The sequence below is a fragment of the Bacillus rossius genome, chromosome 11, assembly GCF_032445375.1.
Source record: "Bacillus rossius redtenbacheri isolate Brsri chromosome 11, Brsri_v3, whole genome shotgun sequence".
Lineage (NCBI taxonomy): Eukaryota > Metazoa > Arthropoda > Insecta > Phasmatodea > Bacillidae > Bacillus > Bacillus rossius.
Window position 1 is genome coordinate 44,061,417 of NC_086338.1, and position 21,346 is coordinate 44,082,762.

At 49.6% G+C, this 21,346-nt stretch overlaps 1 protein-coding gene across 2 annotated transcripts in view; it reads left to right on the top strand.

Moving 5' to 3' along the window:
• Positions 1 to 21,346, top strand: part of LOC134536885 (synaptogenesis protein syg-2-like) — a 300,861-nt gene that overhangs the window by 210,008 nt on the left and 69,507 nt on the right. For both annotated transcript variants that reach the window (XM_063376944.1, XM_063376945.1), the window contains exon 7: positions 479 to 629. In XM_063376944.1, the coding sequence (XP_063233014.1) occupies positions 479 to 629 (151 nt within the window). The remainder of the gene's footprint in view (positions 1 to 478; positions 630 to 21,346) is intronic.

Genomic DNA, 21,346 nt, shown 5'->3' on the forward strand with positions numbered 1-21,346 from the left:
GTTTTTTTTTATCGTTATATTCTGTTTTGTAAAACTACTGTGTTTGTTTCGTCTTTTCGTTTTGTCGTGTTTTTGTTTCGTTTCAACCGTTGTGCTGAATTTTTTTGGGTTCAATATTTCTGTGTCGTCATCATTTGTGGTTTTTTTTTTTTGTTCTCTTAGTACATTTTTCTTTGTTTTCCTTTGTATGTTGACCATATTCCTGTTACGGAATATTTTGTGGTGTTTATATCCGTGTTGACTACAGCAATTTTTTTGCTTAATTTTGTGTTTTTTTGACTTTTTTTGGGTATTTTTATTTTTTAGTTTTTCTTCAACAGAAAAAGTTCTTAGCAATGGCGTATGTCCAAAAACTTACATCAAGTCATGCACTCCCATTGCACAAATATTTAAAAAAAAAAAAAGCCAAGTGTCATAACAATTAGGGTATCAGATGGTGGTGAAGATTGTTGTGACTGTGGATGTATCGTGTCCACAGCTGGAGACCACCGCCAGCGAGACGCTGGTGACCAGTGTGCTGAGGTTCGCGCCCTCGCCAGACGACGACGGTCATGTGATCAAGTGCCACGCCGAGAACCCCAGCATCCCCGGGTCCGGCCTCGAGGACTCGCTCACTCTCAGCGTCGTCTGTGAGTACTGCATCTCCCTGCAAGTGTGTACTTGAGAGTGTTCTAGCGCCAGACTCGAGGAGAAGCTCACCCTCAGCGTCGTATGTGAGTACTGCATATCCCTGCAAGTGTGTACTAGCGCCAGACTCGAGGACTCGATCACCCTCAGCGTCGTCTGTGAGTACTGCATCTCCCTGCAAGTGTGTACTTGAGAGTGTTCTAGCGCCACACTCGAGGACTCGCTCACTCTCAGCGTCGTCTGTGAGTACTGCATCTCCCTGCAAGTGTGTACTTGAGAGTGTTCTAGCGCCAGACTCGAGGAGAAGCTCACCCTCAGCGTCGTATGTGAGTACTGCATCTCCCTGCAAGTGTGTACTTGAGAGTGTACTAGCGCCACACTCGAGGACTCGCTCACTCTCAGCGTCGTCTGTGAGTACTGCATCTCCCTGCAAGTGTGTACTTGAGAGTGTTCTAGCGCCACACTCGAGGACTCGCTCACTCTCAGCGTCGTCTGTGAGTACTGCATCTCCCTGCAAGTGTGTACTTGAGTGTTCTAGCGCCAGACTCGAGGACTCGCTCACTCTCAGCATCGTCTGTGAGTACTGCATCTCCCTGCAAGTGTGTACTTGAGAGTGTTCTAGCGCCAGACTCGAGGAGAAGCTCACCCTCAGCGTCGTATGTGAGTACTGCATCTCCCTGCAAGTGTGTACTTGAGAGTGTACTAGCGCCAGACTCGAGGAGAAGCTCACCCTCAGCGTCGTCTGTGAGTACTGCATCTCCCTGCAAGTGTGTACTTGAGAGTGTTCTAGCGCCAGACTCGAGGAGAAGCTCACCCTCAGCGTCGTATGTGAGTACTGCATCTCCCTGCAAGTGTGTACTTGAGAGTGTACTAGCGCCAGACTCGAGGAGAAGCTCACCCTCAGCGTCGTCTGTGAGTACTGCATCTCCCTGCAAGTGTGTACTTGAGAGTGTTCTAGCGCCAGACTCGAGGAGAAGCTCACCCTCAGCGTCGTATGTGAGTACTGCATCTCCCTGCAAGTGTGTACTTGAGAGTGTTCTAGCGCCAGACTCGAGGAGAAGCTCACCCTCAGCGTCGTCTGTGAGTACTGCATCTCCCTGCAAGTGTGTACTTGAGAGTGTTCTAGCGCCAGACTCGAGGAGAAGCTCACCCTCAGCGTCGTATGTGAGTACTGCATATCCCTGCAAGTGTGTACTAGCGCCAGACTCGAGGAGAAGCTCACCCTCAGCGTCGTATGTGAGTACTGCATCTCCCTGCAAGTGTGTACTTGAGAGTGTTCTAGCGCCAGACTCGAGGAGAAGCTCACCCTCAGCGTCGTATGTGAGTACTGCATCTCCCTGCAAGTGTGTACTTGAGAGTGTACTAGCGCCAGACTCGAGGAGAAGCTCACCCTCAGCGTCGTCTGTGAGTACTGCATCTCCCTGCAAGTGTGTACTTGAGAGTGTTCTAGCGCCAGACTCGAGGAGAAGCTCACCCTCAGCGTCGTATGTGAGTACTGCATCTCCCTGCAAGTGTGTACTTGAGAGTGTTCTAGCGCCAGACTCGAGGAGAAGCTCACCCTCAGCGTCGTCTGTGAGTACTGCATCTCCCTGCAAGTGTGTACTTGAGAGTGTTCTAGCGCCAGACTCGAGGAGAAGCTCACCCTCAGCGTCGTATGTGAGTACTGCATATCCCTGCAAGTGTGTACTAGCGCCAGACTCGAGGAGAAGCTCACCCTCAGCGTCGTATGTGAGTACTGCATCTCCCTGCAAGTGTGTACTTGAGAGTGTTCTAGCGCCAGACTCGAGGAGAAGCTCACCCTCAGCGTCGTATGTGAGTACTGCATATCCCTGCAAGTGTGTACTAGCGCCAGACTCGAGGACTCGATCACCCTCAGCGTCGTCTGTGAGTACTGCATCTCCCTGCAAGTGTGTACTAGCGCCACACTCGAGGACTCGCTCACCCTCAGCGTCGTCTGTGAGTACTGCATCTCCCTGCAAGTGTGTACTTGAGAGTGTTCTAGCGCCAGACTCGAGGAGAAGCTCACCCTCAGCGTCGTCTGTGAGTACTGCATCTCCCTGCAAGTGTGTACTAGCGCCACACTCGAGGACTCGCTCACTCTCAGCGTCGTCTGTGAGTACTGCATCTCCCTGCAAGTGTGTACTTGAGAGTGTTCTAGCGCCAGACTCGAGGAGAAGCTCACCCTCAGCGTCGTCTGTGAGTACTGCATCTCCCTGCAAGTGTGTACTAGCGCCACACTCGAGGACTCGCTCACTCTCAGCGTCGTCTGTGAGTACTGCATCTCCCTGCAAGTGTGTACTTGAGAGTATTCTAGCGCCAGACTCGAGGAGAAGCTCACCCTCAGCGTCGTATGTGAGTACTGCATCTCCCTGCAAGTGTGTACTAGCGCCACACTCGAGGACTCGATCACTCTCAGCGTCGTCTGTGAGTACTGCATCTCCCTGCAAGTGTGTACTAGCGCCACACTCGAGGACTCGCTCACTCTCAGCGTCGTCTGTGAGTACTGCATCTCCCTGCAAGTGTGTACTTGAGAGTATTCTAGCGCCAGACTCGAGGAGAAGCTCACCCTCAGCGTCGTCTGTGAGTACTGCATCTCCCTGCAAGTGTGTACTAGCGCCACACTCGAGGACTCGCTCACTCTCAGCGTCGTCTGTGAGTACTGCATCTCCCTGCAAGTGTGTACTTGAGAGTGTTCTAGCGCCAGACTCGAGGAGAAGCTCACCCTCAGCGTCGTCTGTGAGTACTGCATCTCCCTGCAAGTGTGTACTAGCGCCACACTCGAGGACTCGCTCACTCTCAGCGTCGTCTGTGAGTACTGCATCTCCCTGCAAGTGTGTACTTGAGAGTATTCTAGCGCCAGACTCGAGGAGAAGCTCACCCTCAGCGTCGTATGTGAGTACTGCATCTCCCTGCAAGTGTGTACTAGCGCCACACTCGAGGACTCGATCACTCTCAGCGTCGTCTGTGAGTACTGCATCTCCCTGCAAGTGTGTACTAGCGCCACACTCGAGGACTCGCTCACCCTCAGCGTCGTCTGTGAGTACTGCATCTCCCTGCAAGTGTGTACTTGAGAGTGTTCTAGCGCCAGACTCGAGGAGAAGCTCACCCTCAGCGTCGTCTGTGAGTACTGCATCTCCCTGCAAGTGTGTACTAGCGCCACACTCGAGGACTCGCTCACTCTCAGCGTCGTCTGTGAGTACTGCATCTCCCTGCAAGTGTGTACTTGAGAGTGTTCTAGCGCCAGACTCGAGGAGAAGCTCACCCTCAGCGTCGTCTGTGAGTACTGCATCTCCCTGCAAGTGTGTACTAGCGCCACACTCGAGGACTCGCTCACTCTCAGCGTCGTCTGTGAGTACTGCATCTCCCTGCAAGTGTGTACTTGAGAGTATTCTAGCGCCAGACTCGAGGAGAAGCTCACCCTCAGCGTCGTATGTGAGTACTGCATCTCCCTGCAAGTGTGTACTAGCGCCAGACTCGAGGACTCGCTCACCCTCAGCGTCGTCTGTGAGTACTGCATCTCCCTGCAAGTGTGTACTAGCGCCACACTCGAGGACTCGCTCACCCTCAGCGTCGTCTGTGAGTACTGCATCTCCCTGCAAGTGTGTACTAGCGCCACACTCGAGGACTCGCTCACCCTCAGCGTCGTCTGTGAGTACTGCATCTCCCTGCAAGTGTGTACTTGAGAGTATTCTAGCGCCAGACTCGAGGAGAAGCTCACCCTCAGCGTCGTCTGTGAGTACTGCATCTCCCTGCAAGTGTGTACTAGCGCCACACTCGAGGACTCGCTCACCTTCAGCGTCGTCTGTGAGTACTGCATCTCCCTGCAAGTGTGTACTTGAGAGTATTCTAGCGCCAGACTCGAGGAGAAGCTCACCCTCAGCGTCGTATGTGAGTACTGCATCTCCCTGCAAGTGTGTACTAGCGCCAGACTCGAGGACTCGCTCACCCTCAGCGTCGTCTGTGAGTACTGCATCTCCCTGCAAGTGTGTACTTGAGAGTGTTCTAGCGCCAGACTCGAGGAGAAGCTCACCCTCAGCGTCGTCTGTGAGTACTGCATCTCCCTGCAAGTGTGTACTAGCGCCAGACTCGAGGACTCGATCACCCTCAGCGTCGTCTGTGAGTACTGCATCTCCCTGCAAGTGTGTACTTGAGAGTGTTCTAGCGCCAGACTCGAGGAGAAGCTCACCCTCAGCGTCGTATGTGAGTACTGCATATCCCTGCAAGTGTGTACTAGCGCCAGACTCGAGGACTCGATCACCCTCAGCGTCGTCTGTGAGTACTGCATCTCCCTGCAAGTGTGTACTAGCGCCACACTCGAGGACTCGCTCACCCTCAGCGTCGTATGTGAGTACTGCATATCCCTGCAAGTGTGTACTAGCGCCAGACTCGAGGACTCGATCACCCTCAGCGTCGTCTGTGAGTACTGCATCTCCCTGCAAGTGTGTACTAGCGCCACACTCGAGGACTCGCTCACCCTCAGCGTCGTCTGTGAGTACTGCATCTCCCTGCAAGTGTGTACTTGAGAGTGTTCTAGCGCCAGACTCGAGGAGAAGCTCACCCTCAGCGTCGTCTGTGAGTACTGCATCTCCCTGCAAGTGTGTACTAGCGCCAGACTCGAGGACTCGATCACCCTCAGCGTCGTCTGTGAGTACTGCATCTCCCTGCAAGTGTGTACTTGAGAGTGTTCTAGCGCCAGACTCGAGGAGAAGCTCACCCTCAGCGTCGTCTGTGAGTACTGCATCTCCCTGCAAGTGTGTACTAGCGCCACACTCGAGGACTCGCTCACTCTCAGCGTCGTCTGTGAGTACTGCATCTCCCTGCAAGTGTGTACTTGAGAGTGTTCTAGCGCCAGACTCGAGGAGAAGCTCACCCTCAGCGTCGTCTGTGAGTACTGCATCTCCCTGCAAGTGTGTACTAGCGCCACACTCGAGGACTCGCTCACCCTCAGCGTCGTCTGTGAGTACTGCATCTCCCTGCAAGTGTGTACTAGCGCCAGACTCGAGGACTCGCTCACCCTCAGCGTCGTCTGTGAGTACTGCATCTCCCTGCAAGTGTGTACTAGCGCCACACTCGAGGACTCGCTCACCCTCAGCGTCGTCTGTGAGTACTGCATCTCCCTGCAAGTGTGTACTAGCGCCACACTCGAGGACTCGCTCACCCTCAGCGTCGTCTGTGAGTAATGCATCTCCCTGCAAGTGTGTACTAGCGCCAGACTCGAGGACTCGCTCACCCTCAGCGTCGTCTGTGAGTACTGCATCTCCCTGCAAGTGTGTACTTGAGAGTGTTCTAGCGCCAGACTCGAGGAGAAGCTCACCCTCAGCGTCGTCTGTGAGTACTGCATCTCCCTGCAAGTGTGTACTAGCGCCACACTCGAGGACTCGCTCACCCTCAGCGTCGTCTGTGAGTACTGCATCTCCCTGCAAGTGTGTACTAGCGCCAGACTCGAGGACTCGCTCACCCTCAGCGTCGTCTGTGAGTACTGCATCTCCCTGCAAGTGTGTACTAGCGCCACACTCGAGGACTCGCTCACCCTCAGCGTCGTCTGTGAGTACTGCATCTCCCTGCAAGTGTGTACTTGAGAGTGTTCTAGCGCCAGACTCGAGGAGAAGCTCACCCTCAGCGTCGTATGTGAGTACTGCATATCCCTGCAAGTGTGTACTAGCGCCAGACTCGAGGACTCGCTCACCCTCAGCGTCGTCTGTGAGTACTGCATCTCCCTGCAAGTGTGTACTAGCGCCACACTCGAGGACTCGCTCACCCTCAGCGTCGTCTGTGAGTACTGCATCTCCCTGCAAGTGTGTACTAGCGCCACACTCGAGGACTCGCTCACCCTCAGCGTCGTCTGTGAGTACTGCATCTCCCTGCAAGTGTGTACTTGAGAGTATTCTAGCGCCAGACTCGAGGAGAAGCTCACCCTCAGCGTCGTCTGTGAGTACTGCATCTCCCTGCAAGTGTGTACTAGCGCCACACTCGAGGACTCGCTCACCCTCAGCGTCGTCTGTGAGTACTGCATCTCCCTGCAAGTGTGTACTTGAGAGTATTCTAGCGCCAGACTCGAGGAGAAGCTCACCCTCAGCGTCGTATGTGAGTACTGCATCTCCCTGCAAGTGTGTACTAGCGCCAGACTCGAGGACTCGCTCACCCTCAGCGTCGTCTGTGAGTACTGCATCTCCCTGCAAGTGTGTACTTGAGAGTGTTCTAGCGCCAGACTCGAGGAGAAGCTCACCCTCAGCGTCGTCTGTGAGTACTGCATCTCCCTGCAAGTGTGTACTAGCGCCACACTCGAGGACTCGCTCACCCTCAGCGTCGTCTGTGAGTACTGCATCTCCCTGCAAGTGTGTACTAGCGCCACACTCGAGGACTCGCTCACCCTCAGCGTCGTCTGTGAGTACTGCATCTCCCTGCAAGTGTGTACTAGCGCCAGACTCGAGGACTCGCTCACCCTCAGCGTCGTCTGTGAGTACTGCATCTCCCTGCAAGTGTGTACTTGAGAGTGTTCTAGCGCCAGACTCGAGGAGAAGCTCACCCTCAGCGTCGTCTGTGAGTACTGCATCTCCCTGCAAGTGTGTACTAGCGCCACACTCGAGGACTCGCTCACCCTCAGCGTCGTCTGTGAGTACTGCATCTCCCTGCAAGTGTGTACTTGAGAGTGTTCTAGCGCCAGACTCGAGGAGAAGCTCACCCTCAGCGTCGTATGTGAGTACTGCATCTCCCTGCAAGTGTGTACTTGAGAGTGTTCTAGCGCCAGACTCGAGGACTCGCTCACCCTCAGCGTCGTCTGTGAGTACTGCATCTCCCTGCAAGTGTGTACTAGCGCCACACTCGAGGACTCGCTCACCCTCAGCGTCGTCTGTGAGTACTGCATCTCCCTGCAAGTGTGTACTAGCGCCAGACTCGAGGACTCGCTCACCCTCAGCGTCGTCTGTGAGTACTGCATCTCCCTGCAAGTGTGTACTAGCGCCACACTCGAGGACTCGCTCACCCTCAGCGTCGTCTGTGAGTACTGCATCTCCCTGCAAGTGTGTACTAGCGCCAGACTCGAGGACTCGCTCACCCTCAGCGTCGTCTGTGAGTACTGCATCTCCCTGCAAGTGTGTACTAGCGCCACACTCGAGGACTCGCTCACCCTCAGCGTCGTCTGTGAGTACTGCATCTCCCTGCAAGTGTGTACTAGCGCCACACTCGAGGACTCGCTCACCCTCAGCGTCGTCTGTGAGTACTGCATCTCCCTGCAAGTGTGTACTTGAGAGTGTTCTAGCGCCAGACTCGAGGAGAAGCTCACCCTCAGCGTCGTATGTGAGTACTGCATATCCCTGCAAGTGTGTACTAGCGCCAGACTCGAGGACTCGCTCACCCTCAGCGTCGTCTGTGAGTACTGCATCTCCCTGCAAGTGTGTACTAGCGCCAGACTCGAGGACTCGCTCACCCTCAGCGTCGTCTGTGAGTACTGCATCTCCCTGCAAGTGTGTACTAGCGCCACACTCGAGGACTCGCTCACCCTCAGCGTCGTCTGTGAGTACTGCATCTCCCTGCAAGTGTGTACTAGCGCCACACTCGAGGACTCGCACACCCTCAGCGTCGTCTGTGAGTACTGCATCTCCCTGCAAGTGTGTACTTGAGAGTGTTCTAGCGCCAGACTCGAGGAGAAGCTCACCCTCAGCGTCGTATGTGAGTACTGCATCTCCCTGCAAGTGTGTACTAGCGCCACACTCGAGGACTCGCTCACCCTCAGCGTCGTCTGTGAGTACTGCATCTCCCTGCAAGTGTGTACTTGAGAGTGTTCTAGCGCCAGACTCGAGGACTCGCTCACCCTCAGCGTCGTCTGTGAGTACTGCATCTCCCTGCAAGTGTGTACTAGCGCCACACTCGAGGACTCGCTCACCCTCAGCGTCGTCTGTGAGTACTGCATCTCCCTGCAAGTGTGTACTTGAGAGTGTTCTAGCGCCAGACTCGAGGACTCGCTCACCCTCAGCGTCGTCTGTGAGTACTGCATCTCCCTGCAAGTGTGTACTAGCGCCACACTCGAGGACTCGCTCACCCTCAGCGTCGTCTGTGAGTACTGCATCTCCCTGCAAGTGTGTACTTGAGAGTGTTCTAGCGCCAGACTCGAGGAGAAGCTCACCCTCAGCGTCGTATGTGAGTACTGCATCTCCCTGCAAGTGTGTACTAGCGCCAGACTCGAGGACTCGCTCACCCTCAGCGTCGTCTGTGAGTACTGCATCTCCCTGCAAGTGTGTACTAGCGCCACACTCGAGGACTCGCTCACCCTCAGCGTCGTCTGTGAGTACTGCATCTCCCTGCAAGTGTGTACTTGAGAGTGTTCTAGCGCCAGACTCGAGGAGAAGCTCACCCTCAGCGTCGTCTGTGAGTACTGCATCTCCCTGCAAGTGTGTACTAGCGCCAGACTCGAGGACTCGATCACCCTCAGCGTCGTCTGTGAGTACTGCATCTCCCTGCAAGTGTGTACTTGAGAGTGTTCTAGCGCCAGACTCGAGGAGAAGCTCACCCTCAGCGTCGTATGTGAGTACTGCATATCCCTGCAAGTGTGTACTAGCGCCAGACTCGAGGACTCGATCACCCTCAGCGTCGTCTGTGAGTACTGCATCTCCCTGCAAGTGTGTACTAGCGCCACACTCGAGGACTCGCTCACCCTCAGCGTCGTCTGTGAGTACTGCATCTCCCTGCAAGTGTGTACTTGAGAGTGTTCTAGCGCCAGACTCGAGGAGAAGCTCACCCTCAGCGTCGTATGTGAGTACTGCATATCCCTGCAAGTGTGTACTAGCGCCAGACTCGAGGACTCGCTCACCCTCAGCGTCGTCTGTGAGTACTGCATCTCCCTGCAAGTGTGTACTAGCGCCAGACTCGAGGACTCGCTCACCCTCAGCGTCGTCTGTGAGTACTGCATCTCCCTGCAAGTGTGTACTAGCGCCACACTCGAGGACTCGCTCACCCTCAGCGTCGTCTGTGAGTACTGCATCTCCCTGCAAGTGTGTACTAGCGCCACACTCGAGGACTCGCTCACCCTCAGCGTCGTCTGTGAGTACTGCATCTCCCTGCAAGTGTGTACTAGCGCCAGACTCGAGGACTCGCTCACCCTCAGCGTCGTCTGTGAGTACTGCATCTCCCTGCAAGTGTGTACTTGAGAGTGTTCTAGCGCCAGACTCGAGGAGAAGCTCACCCTCAGCGTCGTCTGTGAGTACTGCATCTCCCTGCAAGTGTGTACTAGCGCCAGACTCGAGGACTCGATCACCCTCTGCGTCGTCTGTGAGTACTGCATCTCCCTGCAAGTGTGTACTTGAGAGTGTTCTAGCGCCAGACTCGAGGAAAAGCTCACCCTCAGCGTCGTATGTGAGTACTGCATATCCCTGCAAGTGTGTACTAGCGCCAGACTCGAGGACTCGATCACCCTCAGCGTCGTCTGTGAGTACTGCATCTCCCTGCAAGTGTGTACTAGCGCCACACTCGAGGACTCGCTCACCCTCAGCGTCGTCTGTGAGTACTGCATCTCCCTGCAAGTGTGTACTTGAGAGTGTTCTAGCGCCAGACTCGAGGAGAAGCTCACCCTCAGCGTCGTCTGTGAGTACTGCATCTCCCTGCAAGTGTGTACTAGCGCCACACTCGAGGACTCGCTCACCCTCAGCGTCGTCTGTGAGTACTGCATCTCCCTGCAAGTGTGTACTTGAGAGTGTTCTAGCGCCAGACTCGAGGAGAAGCTCACCCTCAGCGTCGTCTGTGAGTACTGCATCTCCCTGCAAGTGTGTACTAGCGCCAGACTCGAGGACTCGATCACCCTCAGCGTCGTCTGTGAGTACTGCATCTCCCTGCAAGTGTGTACTTGAGAGTGTTCTAGCGCCAGACTCGAGGAGAAGCTCACCCTCAGCGTCGTATGTGAGTACTGCATATCCCTGCAAGTGTGTACTAGCGCCAGACTCGAGGACTCGATCACCCTCAGCGTCGTCTGTGAGTACTGCATCTCCCTGCAAGTGTGTACTAGCGCCACACTCGAGGACTCGCTCACCCTCAGCGTCGTCTGTGAGTACTGCATCTCCCTGCAAGTGTGTACTTGAGAGTGTTCTAGCGCCAGACTCGAGGAGAAGCTCACCCTCAGCGTCGTCTGTGAGTACTGCATCTCCCTGCAAGTGTGTACTAGCGCCAGACTCGAGGACTCGATCACCCTCAGCGTCGTCTGTGAGTACTGCATCTCCCTGCAAGTGTGTACTTGAGAGTGTTCTAGCGCCAGACTCGAGGAGAAGCTCACCCTCAGCGTCGTCTGTGAGTACTGCATCTCCCTGCAAGTGTGTACTAGCGCCACACTCGAGGACTCGCTCACTCTCAGCGTCGTCTGTGAGTACTGCATCTCCCTGCAAGTGTGTACTTGAGAGTGTTCTAGCGCCAGACTCGAGGAGAAGCTCACCCTCAGCGTCGTCTGTGAGTACTGCATCTCCCTGCAAGTGTGTACTAGCGCCACACTCGAGGACTCGCTCACTCTCAGCGTCGTCTGTGAGTACTGCATCTCCCTGCAAGTGTGTACTTGAGAGTGTTCTAGCGCCAGACTCGAGGAGAAGCTCACCCTCAGCGTCGTCTGTGAGTACTGCATCTCCCTGCAAGTGTGTACTAGCGCCAGACTCGAGGACTCGCTCACCCTCAGCGTCGTCTGTGAGTACTGCATCTCCCTGCAAGTGTGTACTTGAGAGTGTTCTAGCGCCAGACTCGAGGAGAAGCTCACCCTCAGCGTCGTCTGTGAGTACTGCATCTCCCTGCAAGTGTGTACTAGCGCCACACTCGAGGACTCGCTCACCCTCAGCGTCGTCTGTGAGTACTGCATCTCCCTGCAAGTGTGTACTTGAGAGTGTTCTAGCGCCAGACTCGAGGAGAAGCTCACCCTCAGCGTCGTATGTGAGTACTGCATCTCCCTGCAAGTGTGTACTAGCGCCAGACTCGAGGACTCGATCACACTCAGCGTCGTCTGTGAGTACTGCATCTCCCTGCAAGTGTGTGCTTGAGAGTGTGTACTAGCGCCACACTCGAGGACTCGCTCACACTCAGCGTCGTCTGTGAGTACTGCATCTCCCTGCAAGTGTGTACTTGAGAGTGTACTAGCGCTAGACTCATTCGACTTGAATTAGTGCAGTGTATTATTTAAATTATTTTATTTGATTAAATTTATACTTTACCAACTGTTTATAATATCACTCCAGTCCAAATATTATTTCAATTGTATTAATTATTTGCATGAAAAATTATATTTTTTATCATAAGTAATTTTAACTTCTAACGAACGTAGGTAAATAAGAACACGCACAATTTTTTTTTGTGATTCAGTACGTTAACCACCTTACTTAAAAAAGTTCGCGTGTAACTCAGTATACGTGATAGAAGAAAACTTATTTGGCAATTAAAACCTCGACTCATAAGTATATCATAAGTGGTAAAACGACAGAGAGAGAGAGATAGAGAGAGAGAGAGAGAGAGAGAGAGAGAAGACAATTTTATAAATAAACATGAATTAACAAAAATATTACTCACTTAAAAATAACTATGCAAGATAGCAATAGTTATTGACTAATCAATAATGATTAATTAACAATAAATATTACACACTGTTAAAAAAACACCATAAAGAAAAACTGTGGGTGTTACTGTTTTTTCAATCAATTCTGACATTTGGAACATGCCACCAACTCTCTGAACTAAATTTGAAATTCATAACACTTAGTGCTATATATGCGGGAAAAGCAGGGACTGTCTCAACAGCGCTCTCTACGCTGCTGGTTGAACAAGGAGCAACGCGAGCGCACTAGTAGCAAATATAAAATTCAAGGCACTCACAGCAGACTGTATAGGATAACTATATAAATTTTCTGAAACAAGCGCATGCGTACACTCTCTGTCTTATTCTTTCTTTCATTTATCTATGACGGGGGACGAATCAACGCACAAAAAGGAGAACGTAAACGATCCCAGCAACGTATATAGCATAGTGCTCTCTTTTACATCTCTTTGGCCAAGTACCTATTCCTTTTCCCTTTAGCGTCGGAAAACGTTTCATTAAAATTCGGCCTTGAAATTTTACTCTTAAAGCTTCCAAAGAAGACTCACTTCAAAAACGACCTGAGGACGTAAATTAAGAAACAAGTGTGGGTTACTACTTTCCCGAACTGTGAATAACTCGTGTTTTAATCTCTGGTGGAAGGGGGGAGGGAGGGGAGACCTTTCGACGGAGTTCGCTTCAGACCACTCGTCACGCCGTGTGTAGCGTGGGTGCTGGATGCCCTCGGCTGCCAAGTGTGCAGAGCGCACTCGAAGTGAGGTCTCCTTGGACCGATGTAGCTGCGGGGGGGGGGGGGGGAGGGATAGAGAGTGTGGGAGCATCGCAGGATTGTCCCACCTCACCTCTTCCCCCCCCCCCCCCCCCTCAACTGCACCTACCCCGGAGACAAAGTGGAGGAAGCATCCAGGCCTGAAACTTTAACGAGTTTAAAATATTCACAAGCCGCCCGTCCCACCCGGTCTCCCGCCGCGACGGGAAGACGTGAGGTAGGACCCGCCGCTTCATCGGACTGCGCTCGTTGCGTCTGCCCCGTCTGCAGGCGGCAGCCGAGGAGTGGAGTGGTTGATGGAGAGGAGGGGTTGGGGAGGAAGGGGGGAGGGGTTAGGGGGAGAGGTGGGGGAGGGGAAGGGGGATGGGTGGGGGAAGGGAAGGGGGAGTCATGGGTGGGAAGGGGGAGTCATGGGTGGGAAGGGGGAGTCATGGGTTGGAAGGGGGAGTTTGGGAAGGGGGAATGCGGAATGAAGGAGGGAGGGGTGTTGGAGGGGGGGGGTGTTTTGTGGAGGGGTGAAAGGGCGTGGGGAGAGGGGAGAAAGAGTTGTGGGGAGAGGATTTGTCCGTGACATCCCCCCCCTCCCCATGGTTGTGCGCGCCTGGAACGCAGTCACCGGCGACGAAGAATTTGCCCACGTATTTCTATTCGCCCAGCTACAAGCAGGCTTCACAGGGGTAAAAAAAAAATAATTTCTGTACTTTTACAAAAGTTTCCTTTCGAAACCAGTTGGCCAAGAAGTAGTTGAAATACTACAACAAAGATATCGCAACTTTCTAAAAACACGAAGGTCACTGTCTAGAAGAGATTTTGAAAAAAAAAAAAAAACACCCCCATCTCCCGTTCCCACCTCTTAGAACAGAACTGTGGCACTAACTGATGAAATTTTGTTCATTTTCATACAAAATAAGGGAAAATGTACAGTAAATAATTGGTTTCTAAAAAAAGAGTTGAGTTACTGTCTACATGAAATAAAACCATTTGCGTTTAAATTAAGGGGGAAATTACTGTAAACTGATTTATAAATAGTACGATGAAATGTGGGAAGAATTGTATGTGTGCCGTATAACTAAAGGTGCAAATATAAGAAAATTTGTAAGAAAAGAACTAGGTTATTATTATTTTTTAAAAATAGTCTAAATCAGATTGTTATTTAATACCATTGAAACTGGGGCATTCTTTTATGGACATCCTGTACTTTCCCAACCGTCCACGCGAGGAAAAGAAGTGCGACTCTTCTTACTTGCCCAAGTTTCTACCTCGGTTTTATTCTACCCGTGTAACCGCTCCTCAAGGATAATTAAAAATTGTCACTGAATTCACGGCAGGTGATGAAATAAAATTAATGATGTTCGCAGGCTTTCACGGCCATCGTCTGAAGCAGTTTGGCTTCTGGGTTGTAGCGGCGTCCTTGGCGAATAATTCACAATATTGGTGAATTATTCGCCCAGGTACGCGGCTACAACCCCAGAAGCCAAGCTACTTCATGAAATAAAAATTATTTGATCTCGATGCGAGTTTCAGAAGCATCAATTTTATTGGAGGGAGGCCAGGAGTGTAAGCGAGTTCTCTGTTTCTCGGACGTCATTGCTATGCGGATGTTCGTTGCGCGAAACAATCGATGGTTCCGCGACCGTAAAAAAAAAATGTTTCGTTCGTCTCGTCAACGGACGAGTCTTCGGTCGCATTCATAACGCACGATCGGACGCCAGCCACGAACTTCCAAAGAACTCACTTTTTTGACGTGACAACGTTTAATAAACCGATGAACGCCGGCTGCACGAACGAAAAAGGATGACTCATTGTCCCGTTGAGCACATTGTCCCGTTACGCTGTGTCCTGTTACTCCCACTGTACGCTTGCGCCGCATCTATCTCTCTTCCACTCGATTGGAACAACCATCGATTTGACTTTTTCGAGGCACATTAAACTTGAAACACTCCCATTCGTTTCCTACTTTTCCTATCATCGTCCTATCCTTAACAGAATAACACAGATTGGAATAAGTTAAATAGCAAACATGTATAAAAGTTATAGTTAAAATAATCTGTTCGTTAAAGTAATAAACATATTTTAATTAATGAGTGCAAATACAAGTAAATTTATCAATTAAATTGTAGATTTCATTTCACTCCTTTGTATCCATACAATATAGTGATAATTCAATAAAAATGGTTCAAGTTTATTCATTAAAGTATGCAATCATTTCATCAAAGTTTTGTTATGAAGTTTTCACGTTAAACTATCGTCCGTAAATCGACTTTACAGACACAACTTTTTTTTTTTCTTCACGCAGAACGCTCGCTGACTCGTCGACACGTAGAGCACAAGGTACTGTCCAATAAGGAACCTATAAGACTCTAAAATGGTTAAAACAGTTTTTGGACGCCGTTAGAAATTTATTAACTTTTGATATCGAAAATCTGCCTTCGTCAAGGCAAATATCACAATAAACGAGTTTTTTTTTTTTTTTAAGAACATAACACGTCGTCTATCGACAGTGTCATTACAGTTGCAGTAATTCCCATAAATTAACTGTTTACTGAACGCGGAAGATTAGAAGCAGCTAGCCACTATTGACTCCACGCATTCCTCATTGAATTACATACTACACTTTAATGAAGCCGAATTTCTAAAACCAAAAGATAAAAAAAATATTACGGCCTTTGAAGTTCTGAAAATATTATGGCTTAATATGGTTCACAGGTAAGTAGGCTAACCATGGCTACCTCATCTGCTAGAAACCTCATGCTAATTATAACTGTAAAACCAAGAAATCGGATGCTCATTTGACTAGAGCTGGAATCACAATAATCAGTCACAGTCCGTCCTTCCGTCAACCGTCAGAGAATCACTAGATCTACAGTCATGTAACTTAGGATCACACCTCATAAATTCATCAATACTCCCCCAGTCATATAATCCCGTAAGGGTGTGGTCCTCGTTAGGAGAAAGATGGGTCTTTTACATGCCTGACACTGTTACCAGTGCCCAACATGGGTTCCGAGAACCGGGAAATAGATTCGCCATTTCCAATCGCGGCATGTTACTGGCGAGCGCACAGCTAGGTTGAGAGGTTGAGGAGACCCATCCCAACTTCGGCCCCACCGACCCGCCCCCAGCTCCGCCATGAACCCCCCAGACCACCTGCAGAGCCAGCCCCCCTCTGTGGAGTCTGAGTAGCACCGTCAGGGAACCATACCTCTCACATCCCTGGTACCCCTCGGTCACCCAGTTGCTCGTGTAGATCTACAGTCAGATTCAAAGATTCACATCTCAAAATTACATCATGACTCCCCCAGGCAGATAATCCCGTTAGGGCTTGATCCCGGTTAGGAGAAAGATGGTTCTTTTACATGGCAGACACTGTTTCCAGAGTCTGACATGGGTTCCTAGAACCGAGAAATAGATACGCCATTTCCAATCGCGGCATGTTACTGGGGAGTGCCCAGCTAGGTCGAGAGGTTGAGGAGACCCATCCCAACTTCGGCCCCACCAAAACACCCCCAGCTCCGCCGTCCACCCCCTGACCTCCAACAGAGCCAGCCCCCTCTGAGGGATCTGAGTAGCAACGACACGGAACCATACCTCTCACATCCCTGGGACCCCTCGGTCACCCAGTTACTCGTGATCCAGCTGAGGCCTATCCAACCTCTACTAGCTCAGCAGGCTAGTACCCGAGCTTAAGTAGCTCAACACTTCCACTCGTCAACAGGGCGGGGACCCTTCGGAGTGTTCTCCAAGCATAGGAGGACCACTACCACCACGTTTTCCTACTCCAATCCTGATCCTGAGCCATTTGAGGAAATCTCAGCAGGGAACTATCACAGTAAAGGATCAGTCCCATGGCACCCTTCATCTTCAGGTATAGTGCTTTCCCAGACAGCCTCATAGCGGGAGAGCACCCCCTAATCCGGACTTGGATGTCCTTGGGTACTTCAATATCAGCATATCCCCCGCTCGAAGGTTACAGCCTTGCCAGAGCCCGGGTGCCCGGACAGGGAGCGAAACCCTGCCACGCTACCGCCCTTCGCTATTCCATATGCATCCTGGATTCTTCACTTTGAATCCGATGCTTTGAGACACCACCTAGGGTTTGGGGGTCCAAAACCCCCCAGTGGACTTTCTGCAGAGGCAAGTCGTAGTCACCTACCCCTACCCTACAGTCAATCGGATGGCGCGAAAAATTTATATCCGTCTGGCCGTCAAAAGCTTGGCAAGCTCTGACTTTGACGGACATACAGTTATATGTCGCCAGAATGCAGGGCTGTGGAAATAGTATTTGCTCATTTAGATGTTTTCTTTCTTCTTCCTAATAACATTTAGATTGTTATAAATGACGTCCATAAATATTTAATCCGGACTCGGTAATTTTTTTTTCTCGCGCTTATGCTGATACAATACTCATGGGAACCCAACATAAATGGTAAAAAACAAATGTCGATATAAATATTTTGAGAAAAAAAATGGATTGTTGGCAGCACTTATTTGGGAAAATTATTTGACGGACGAATGAAGTCATGCAGCGCGGCGTTGTCGGATAGATGTCGAGGTACTGTAACGCCGGATTAAGGGGCCCGCCTCGTCAGGGGTGTATGTGTGTTAGTGAGGCAGGATGATAAGCGCGACGCTCGCTGGTGCTTCTAGCGCGGTGTAGCCTCTAAGCGCAAGACTCGGAACTGACGCGCAGTCTTCTCGTCGTCACAGGATAACTGTGAAATTTGAGCGGTGACCTTAACATTATATTGCGGATAAATGAAAATAAAGGTGTAATGCAAGTATTTTAAGTGGTTTCAAGAATCTGTACGGGTGGTTTTACGCCTAAAAACTTAATCCAAAAATCAAAAGTACTTTTCGGCCCTCAGCGAACTCTAAAATGCTTTTCGTAAACCGACCCCACTCGGATACCTTGAGTAGTTTTGAAATCGCGTAGTTTTTCCTGAAGCTCTGCACACCGTATGTGCGTACGGGTAGGCGGAGCTTTTAAGCAGTGGTACATCCGAGCGAGGTTGGGTCGTAGCCAGGATTTTGTAAAAGGAGAGGGTCCAGTACATACAATCATCAAAACATTTCATTTGAGTAAATGTTTTTTTTAATAGTTTTAAAAGAAGAAAGTCACATAAAAAAATCTCAGGGAACAATAGACTTTTAGAAATTCAACTTTTACAAACAGAAATTTAAGTAATGAATTTGGTAGAGAAAATGAAAACCGAACATTTTATATATTTTTTTATTTTTATTTAATTTATTTTAATCTTTTTCTTAGGTAATTATTTTAATATTTTTGTTAAAATAGGTCATAAATGCATGTTTATTAATACATATTTTGCACGTACATGTAATACAATGTAAATACATGTTTGTTTTTTTAAAACATGAAACACACATTTCAAGTTTTTATGAAAGACAAGCTTACAGCTAACACGTGTGCAATCCGGCATTGTTATCGCTAACACAGTCCCTGCCGCTTCTGTCTATGAGCTACGTTGGGTTGGATGTGGGAGGAAACGCATTAATTGTAGCCAATATAAGGGTTACAATAATCCTCCCAAATATAGCTCTCTGTAAGCTAAGCTGTAGCTAAGTTGCAACTTTCTTAGCCTGTCTTTACTATTTTTCCCCCCATTTAAATCCTTTGCATGGATGGTTCTGAAGACCACAGACCGCTTCCCTGGCTACTTACACTCGATAACGTCTTTTTTTGTAAAACAAAACTGCAAACTAGAGCTTCTTGCTACGCGCTACCTCGGAGACACAAGGTGTAGCAATCTGTTAATAGTACAGTCATAGATCTTGGTCCAACAAGGAACTATTTTGTGCTTGGCTGGTAGTTAGTTGAACACATTTTTATGCAGTGGTTAACGACTGCATTAATAGTTATGGACCTTATTTTTATTTTGTCAAGAGCAAAGTAACGTGAAATATCAAATATTTGTGATCAGCAGCGATCCGTAACTAGGAAAAAATAAATAAAATAAACTCGTGGTCACGAATGCGTTTTATTTTTATCGGGGCCCGATTTCCCCCCTCCATTTGCCCCCGCAATACCTTGTCATTCTTGAAAGTTATTATTATTTTTTTTGCCTCTCTTATATTGGTTTTTGTTTTTTTCGGGAAAATTTAGTGACGCGAGGAAAGCCACAGGGACAATAACTGGCCGCTGAGGTCTCTTTTTTTTCTCTCTCTCCCCTTGCCTCTCTCCTTCTTTCCAGTCGCCTTCGACGTTCACCCGGTGTTTCGTTCCGCCGTGTCTCCTTTCCTGCGGCCCTCCCCGAGGGTGAATATTGGCTTCGCGCGCTTTCTCCCGTCGCCGTCGGGGGTTGCTACCCCCTTCGCTCCTCCCTCGCGGCGGTGATAGGCGCCCTTGCTTCGCAGTCTGTATGGGCCTCGTCGACACATGGTCCAGCTGCGTGGTCCGAGGACAGCTGTCGTCGCCCAGGGTAACCCAGGGCCGTCGACAGAAGCTAACGGACCCGGGGGCGCCTCCTTCTATGTTTATTAAACTCAACTTTCCAATCTCTTCACAATTAAAAAAAAGGGGGGGGGTTTGTCTGCAAAGTCGGTTTACGGACGATAATTTTACGTGATAACGTCATAAGAAAACATTGATGAAAAATTGCAAACTTTTTTTTTTTTTTTAATTTTCAAATATTATTTACAGTTTTTTGAAAATTTTAATTTTAAATAATTGGTTTAAATATAATCACGAACAGTTAGTTTTAAAAAAGCCCGCCTTAACCTGTTTGATATTATGGAAGATTTTCTCGCACGGGTGGTTGGCCGGTTCTTGCACGCTCGGCTCAGGCGGAACGTGACGAGTCATGCTTTTTCGTGCGTGCAGCCGGCGTTCATCGATTTATCGCGTTATCACGTCAAAAAAAAATGTTAACGTGGAGTTCACGCGTGGCAGAAGTGAAACTACTTGCTCATTTTATGCAAGTATACGAGCGCAAAATTAAGCTACTGCGCAAGTGTGCTGCGTCATTTCTACCTCTCCCCTGCCATCTCCTCCTCTACCGGTTCCCCTCGTGCGATCGTAATTCTCGTAACGCTCAAAAATTGTAACCCCCCCCCCCCCCCCTCAGCAAAGAAGTTTCACTTCGAAGGTACATAAGACTTTATATGTAACCTCGACCACAGCTGCAAATGATATCTGGGTGTACCGCATCATTTGTAAGGTTTCTCGATGAACACTACTGGCAAACGGACTTATGATTTTATAAACCTATTAGGATAATTCCATGTATTAAAATCATGTTAGCGAGTCTTTCAGCTTATTCGCCAGTGATGTGTAACATCTAACCTCGATAAAAAGCAAATTTACGTGTTCTCATGTCGCAAATACACTTATAATACGAAAATCGGACACAAAATTTCATGTAGAATTCTTTAAAATAATGTCAAGCGCGATAAATAAATAAATATACATAAAATCATTTTGGCGGCAATTAAATCATTTGATTAGAGGACTGAAATTTTAAACAATATAATTTAACGGCTCTGATAAAAACGTAAAAGACCTTATTTTCAGCAAAGGATTTTGATTAAAACGTTGCCCTTATTGTTAGAATTCATTAAACAGGTAGATAATATACTACGAAGTTACCCTTTGGATTTGAAAAAAAAAATTTGTTCGCGCCATCCGTCACAGATAGCAACACAGCGGTTGTCACATACTTCCGTTCCTTGAATTATGTCGCATTTACGAAATTACTCCCCACCAATTTCCGTATACCGAGAGCTAAGATGTTAGACATCAAAAATATCACGAATCTTTACCGCCTCCTCCCTGGTGCATGGGTCACGATTATTGCCCATCCCCTTCTTTACCCCCCCCCCCCCCCCTTCTAAAAGGCCCAGAGTGTAACACCACAGTCCTGGAGGGAGCTACGAGATCGTTAGACGGTAATCTGCGGCTAGGGGCCACTTCACGTTTGTATTCACAACAGGACTCTCGGATAGAAAATAATGATAAAGGTCACCAATTTGTAAAGCTAAGTCACACTTGTATCAAATCACTGTAACTGTATCATGAGCGGTCTGCTGAAAAAAAAGGGAAGAGTTCCGTATCAAGCGCGCGTCATCAAAAATGATACAATTTTCGGATCGGAAATGATTCCGCCCGGTGACAGTCTTTCGCCGTCACATCAAAGGGAACGGACGTGTGTGAAACTGACACAAACAATGTGGAAATGTGTTTTCCGATCGTTATTTTGTATCGTCACCACGCGAGGCAGCACAGCCGCAGAACCGTTCCAGTAGTTCCATTTTTGCACTTCCCATTTGCACGTAGTTCATTCAGATACAAAAACAGTTCCGCGTATGAGGATAGCCCTGGTGTTGCGAAACGTTCAAGAGCTTCCTAAATTCCATTTTGACTTGAACCCCCATGAATTTTC